General features: G+C 57.8%; 1 protein-coding gene across 1 annotated transcript in view; it reads right to left on the reverse strand.

Moving 5' to 3' along the window:
* The window catches only part of CELF5 (CUGBP Elav-like family member 5), a 49,925-nt gene extending 44,875 nt beyond the window's left edge, over positions 1 to 5,050 (reverse strand). The window contains exon 1 of the mRNA XM_081499848.1: positions 4,792 to 5,050. Coding sequence (XP_081355974.1) covers positions 4,792 to 5,050 — 259 coding nt within the window. The remainder of the gene's footprint in view (positions 1 to 4,791) is intronic.
* Positions 5,051 to 6,230: the final 1,180 nt, after the last annotated feature.

Raw genomic sequence — 6,230 nt, forward strand, 5'->3', positions numbered from 1 at the left:
AGGGAACCATGGGGCTCCCAGGACCCTCTGCTGTTTCCCCACCAAGGCAAAACTCCATCCACTCCCAACCTGGAGGGTCTTTGCACATGCTCTGCCAGGATCACCTTTCCCCATCAACAGATCCTTCAGGTCTCAGCTTAGTAGCATAACAAGCATAGACTCTGTGCCCAGCCCTGTGTCAAGAGCTTTAACCACTATTCTGGCCCTCATCTCCCTTAACTCTCCTCAAGATGGGAGCCCCCTCTGGTCTCACGACTCTTTTACAGATGACAACACTGAGCCTTGAAGAGTTGAAGGTAGCTGCCCAAGTTTCCATAACCAAGAAGATGCAGAGAAACCAGACATTCTAACTGCTCTCCCTTATCAACTGCCTCCTCCAGGAAGCCCTCCTGGTCTCCACACCTGCAGCAGTTGGGGCCTCCTCTGGGTTGTCCCTGCGGATGAGCGTCCACCATCTCAGACCTGACATCAATGCCTTGGAACTTCTGGTTCCTCACTGTGTGCCCTACCCCCCCACCACCACCATATGGGATCTGGGGGTGGGAGGAGTCTGGGAGAGGATTTTTCTCTATTTTGCCCGACACCGTATCCTGGGTCTGGAAGAAATAGTGGTTCTATTAGTAGGTGGCTTCACAGCCTGTTGACTCCATCATGCCCCCCAGGAATTCCTGTTTGCCTGGAATCTCAAACTCGCACACAACAGGCGCTCAACCAATGCACTCTGCCTAACGGAAGGCAGAAACGATATCATGGTCACCCATAACGCCCCCCGGGGCTTCATAAAAGCCTGTTAACCCCCCGAGGATGGAGTGGTTGAGGAAACTGAGGCATGGAAGGAGGCGTGCCCAGCTCGAAGCCACACAGCCAGCCCTGGTGGCTTGCCCCCCACCCCCTCTCTGCCCACCAGGGAGGGCAGCTGTCCCCTCCCTTCGTCCCTCCCCACCGGGCAGCGCCTGCCGGCAGCCCAGCCCGCCATCTCCCTGGGGCTGAGGACGTCACACACGGAATTTCATGCCTGGAGCTCTGCGTGCTCCAGCCTCTCCCCCCACCCCCTGTCACCCCCCAACCGCCAGCCGAGCAGCTGGTGCTCCCATGGAAACTGCAGGCCCCCACCCGGCCCCCCCACCCTCACCGGCCCCCTTCACAACCTCCGCTTTAAGACAAATATTGTCATTAACATGCAAATGCATATACGATTACCATAAAGGGGGCCGCGCTGCGGCGGCGGACGAAGAGATCGCATCGCGGGCGCCTGCCCGGGGCAGGGCGGGTATTAATATTCAAGCCGATCGCGCGAGAGACCGAGCCGCACCAGGAGGAGGGGAGGGCACGTGCACCCAGCCCTCTCCGAGGGAGGGTCCCAGAGGGGGCCCGTCCCCCCAGCAGGGGGCTGGAGGGGGCGATGACTGGACCCTGATCAGTGGGAGCCCCCCAATTCCTGTCCTGAGCCCCTGGCTGGGCTGGGGGCACCAGGCAAGGCCTTTCTCTGGATGAGGCGCAGATCTGATTGGGGGGAAGCGGTCTCGGGCCTCCCTGCGCCCCCCAACTCTCTCCCCAACTCCCACCCTCTCTCTGTCTTCCCCTGTGGGTGGGGGTGGGGGGAGGCTTCATCAGTCTCCCCCTCCCTCTGTCTCTGTGTATCTCTCTCCTCCGCTCTTGCCATGTCTCTCCACTTCTGTCTCTGTCTCCATCTCTCTAGCTTAAAAACAAAAACAGCCAGCACCCATGGGTCTGCCCTCTTCCAGAGAAACCTCCACTTCCCCCCTGCCTTCCTCTTGGTCCCAGCAGGGAGGCCCCCTGAACAGACCCTTAGGAATGGGGGTGCCCCCACCTCACCCCTGGCCGTGGCTGTCAGATGTCATAGCCCTGCCCCTTCCCTTCCCTTCCCCAAAACCAACCCTGGGGAAGGGGGAGTCCTGCCGCGGCTTGTCACTCCTTCATCCCACAGATACACTTCTGCTTCTTTGGCCTGGGTGGGAGACAGGTGTGTGACAGCTGGGTGAGGGGCAGCTCTGGTCAGTCCTCGGGACCCAGTATTTGCCCCTCCGGCCTCAGTTTCCCTTCCACATGAAATGCAGAGATGCTCACAAGCCCGTGGGAGTCACGATCCCATTAGCAGTGATCAACCAGGCCCCCCAGGGTGAAAATTAAGGGTGAGACAGTGATCATGGGAATAATGCAATACTGGATGTCCGTTCTCCTGCTGGGTACAGGGGCCACGGGGACCACAATCGGTGTTCTCAGCTTCCCTAGTGCCCACCCTCCCGGGGCCCCCAAGGCTCTCTGGGGATTTCTCTCCACAACCTGAGGTCCACACTCCCACCCCTGGGCTCTCAGTCAGCACCCTCAGTAGACACCCTGCACCCTGAAGGTTCCCTAGAAACAAAACCAGATGAGTGTTAGCAGGAGGTGTCTGGACCTCCCCACCACGCCACAACTCCCCACACATCATTCCACTTCCCTTTGGCTGAGGCCCAGAGAGGGACAGCCACTGGACAGAGGTCACACAGCTAAGCGCCCCCACAACAGGCCTCCAGCCCAGCTGCTGACTCTTGAGACAGCCCCCAACTTCAACACCCCCTCAACTCCCTCCCACAGATAAAGTCCTACAAGGCCCAGCACAGGTGGGATAAGGAGGGGCCTCCACTGGTGTCCTGAGGGTACTGGGGTGGGCAGGTGGATATGAAGAGAAGGCCTTCCACCCCATTACCCCCAGGCCCTATATCCGGGGCTCCAACCTGCCTAGGGCTCCTTCAAAGTGGATGTCATGGACACCCAGCTTCTTGATTTTCACCCTCCAAGGAAAGACTGCAAATGGGAAACATCCTGAGGCACCCCAGTCCTAACATTCACCAGCCAGAAAAAAAACCCCACATTCATGAGACCCTGTTCTGTCGACAACAGGTAAACTGAGGCTCTCAGGTCAGTGAAAATCCAACCACAGTCTCTCCCTTACCCTTCCATGCTGTGGGGGTGGTAGGGTTCTCCAGGAGAGATTTAAAAACGAGAAAAGAGGGGAGGATCACCGGGTGGCTCCATCTCCCCACGCCCCATCTGTCTCCGAGACCCAGAGCTCGCCAGCAGCCTTTCATTCAATGTTTAGGGGGGGCACGTGGACACCACCCCCATCAGAATCTTTCTAGAAATGAGCACTTCGAACACACTGGGGGTTCGGGATGTGGGAAGACCCCTCACACAGCCGTGGACCCCTCAGCCTGATTCGTGGGTGAGCACAAGCCCTCTGCCCTCCTAGGCCATAGGGAGTGGTTAGATTTTCCAGGCCCATTTTTTTTTTTTTTTTTTGGTGATGGTTGGATTTGAAAGAGATGGGGGATGGGAGGAGCTGCTTTCCTCCCCCTGGGTACCAGCTGGAGGGGCTAGTTGAAGTGGCAGGCCTGGACTCCAACCCACCAGATCCTCCCTATGGCCTGTCCCAACCCATCATTCATTGATTCATTCACTTGTTCATTATTCATTCATTCATTCATTCATTCAACAAACATGTATTCATGCTTACCATGCCTGCCACACAGAGAGGAAGACAGGGATGAATGCGGTCTGAAATAGGTCACGGGCCCTGATCCATCCCCAAGGCCCTTCCAGGGTCTCACCAGGGGTGTCAGCACAAAGTCTTCACTGTCCCCACCCTCCAGTCCCCATCCCCTGCCAGGAGAACTGCCAGGGCCACCCCAATCCAGACACTGTGCTGTGATCAGAGCCCAGGGCTGGGGCCACAGTCCCCAGCACCCCCTCTCAGCATGCCAAAAGAGAATCAGGTGGCAGGGAGGCAGGCAGGCCTTCCCACCTAACCTGCATCCTCTGCTGTGCTCACAGGTCGCCCACACCTCCCCGTCCACCCCAGGATCTGGACTCTGCCAGATGGACAGTCCAGGCTCATCGTCTTTGGCCTCAGCCCTCAACACACTGCTAACAGGCTTGGCCAGTTTTAACTTGAGCCAAAGGTGGAGGCGGCAGTCCGGGTGCGGAGGGGGGGGGGTATAGAGAAATGGAGGGGGAATGCTGATCCAAACAGAGAGGGTAGGCATGGCGGGGGAGGGCACACGGTAGCCTTTAAACCACCCAAGAGGCCGGTGCTCCCCCTGACTGGCTTAGCTGCCTGCACCCCCACCCCCCCAACCTCTTTCTTTGTAGTTACCGATTAGCCCGAGATCCTGAGCATCCGTGTCCCCCGCGGCCGGCTGGACCTGCCCTGCCGGCCTGGCTTTGTGAAAATGACCAAGGCAATGAAATCCAGTGGTGCAAACTTCCCCGACGGGGCCTGGGGAGGCCGAATGAATGGGGGGGGGCGCACAGGGAGGGGTGGCAGTGTTTAGGCAGCTTCCCAGCAAAGGGGCAAGAAAGAGTGGGTGAGGGAGGGAAGAAGGGGTGGAGGTCTAGAGGGAATGAGAGGGAGAGGGAGAGAGGGAAGGATGCTGGGTGGGGGGAGGATGGGAGGTAGGGGGAGATGAGAGAGGAGAGAAAAGGGAAGAGAAGAGAGAGAGAGGGAGAGGGAGAGAGAGACAGAGAGAGAGAATGCCGGAAGGTGGGGAGGGAGGGAGTGGGGGCGGAGGAGGGGAGGGGGCCAGCTCGGATCTGTCAGCTGCACCCCCAGAGCAGGGAGGAGGAGGTGGGTAGAACGGGGTTGGGGGGGAAGAAATGATGCCGTGGCAGAGGCAAGCGGAGGGAGGAGGTTAGGAGAGGAAGGTTGGTGGCGGGGAGAAGATGCCGGAAGGTGGGGTGGGGAGGCCGAGGGAGGAGAGGAGAGAGGAGGGGAGCGAGCCAGGCGCCCACCTTTGTGCATGCCCGTGTAGGGGTCTTTGAGCACCGTGAGCTCATAGATGCGGCCAAACTGCTCGAAGAGTGGCTTGAGGTCCTTCTCGTCCAGGTTGCGCGGGATCTGGCCCACGAAGAGCTTGATGGCGTCCAGGTCCTTCGTGCCGTCGGGCTGCCCCCCGGGGGGCTCGGGCCCGCTGCTGCCCACGGGCGAGGGCCGCGGCTGCAGGAGCTGCTGCTGCTGCCGGCGCGCCTCGCTCTCCGTCAGGCGGGCCATGGCGGGCAAAGGCGGGCGGCGGGCGCGGGACCGAGCCGGCGGCGGCGGCGGCGGCGGGCGGCGGGCGGACTCGCAGCTGGAGCGACGGACACCGCCTCCCGCCTCCCTCCCGCCCGGTCCCCGCGCCCTCCTCCCTCCTCCGCGCGCCCGCTCGCGCCAGCATCAGGACCACAAAAGGGCGGCTCCGCAGCGCCCCCTGGCGGCCAGAGCTCGCCTCGCCACGGCGGCGCCCCTGCGCGCATCGTCTATCCCGAATCACACTTGGAACATCCTACATCCCACACATTCGGCATCCCGCCTGGCCGCCCAATCCGGGCCGGTAAACTGAGGCCAGCGGGCTCGTAACCCCTGCCTTCTGGGTGGGTGACGGCAAATCTTTAGGCAAGACCGACCGGGCTTCGAGGTGGCTCAAGGTCTTCCCATTGATAACAACAGGAAAAACACAAAAAGTAGCACACAGTTCTATACGGCACTCAGTTGGCTTTTACAGGACTGTCCATGGAATGTTTAAGCAGACAGAATAATAACATTAATAATAATAAAAATAACAGCAACAAGAAAGAGCATTTTGATAATACTATGCTCAGCACTTTTAAGTTTGTAACTTATGGAATAGAAACAGCGATCATTGTGTTATATCCTCAGCAACACTTCTAATCACACTTGCCACGTGCACATACTGTTTAAAATATTTAGAAAGAAGTGGATACATTTGGGCCAAGTGCTCTATGGGCACCATGCCACCCCTGCTAAAACTCTCCATCAAAACCACGAGGAGGTTATCACCTCACACTGACCATCATCAAAAAGCCTACAAACAATAAATGCTACAGAGGGTGTGGAAAGAAGGGACCCCTCCTACACTGTTGGTGGGAATGTAAATTGGAGCAGTCACTATGGAGAACAGTATGGAGGTTCCTCAAGAAGCTGAAAATAGATCTATCATATGATCCAGCAATCCCATTCTTGGGCATATATTTGGAGAAAACTTGAATTTGAAAAGATACTTGCATTCTAAAGATACATAGCAGCACTATTTACAATAGCCAAGAAATGGAAGCAACCTAAATGTCCATCAACAGATGAATGGATAAAGAAGATGCGGTATGTATGTCTGTGTGTATGCACACACACACACACACACACACACACACACACACACACACCAGAATTAATTTAA

Source organism: Giraffa tippelskirchi, chromosome 6, assembly GCF_054371585.1.
Source record: "Giraffa tippelskirchi isolate mGirTip1 chromosome 6, T2T-mGirTip1v1.2.pri, whole genome shotgun sequence".
In the NCBI taxonomy this organism is placed as follows: Eukaryota; Metazoa; Chordata; class Mammalia; order Artiodactyla; family Giraffidae; genus Giraffa; species Giraffa tippelskirchi.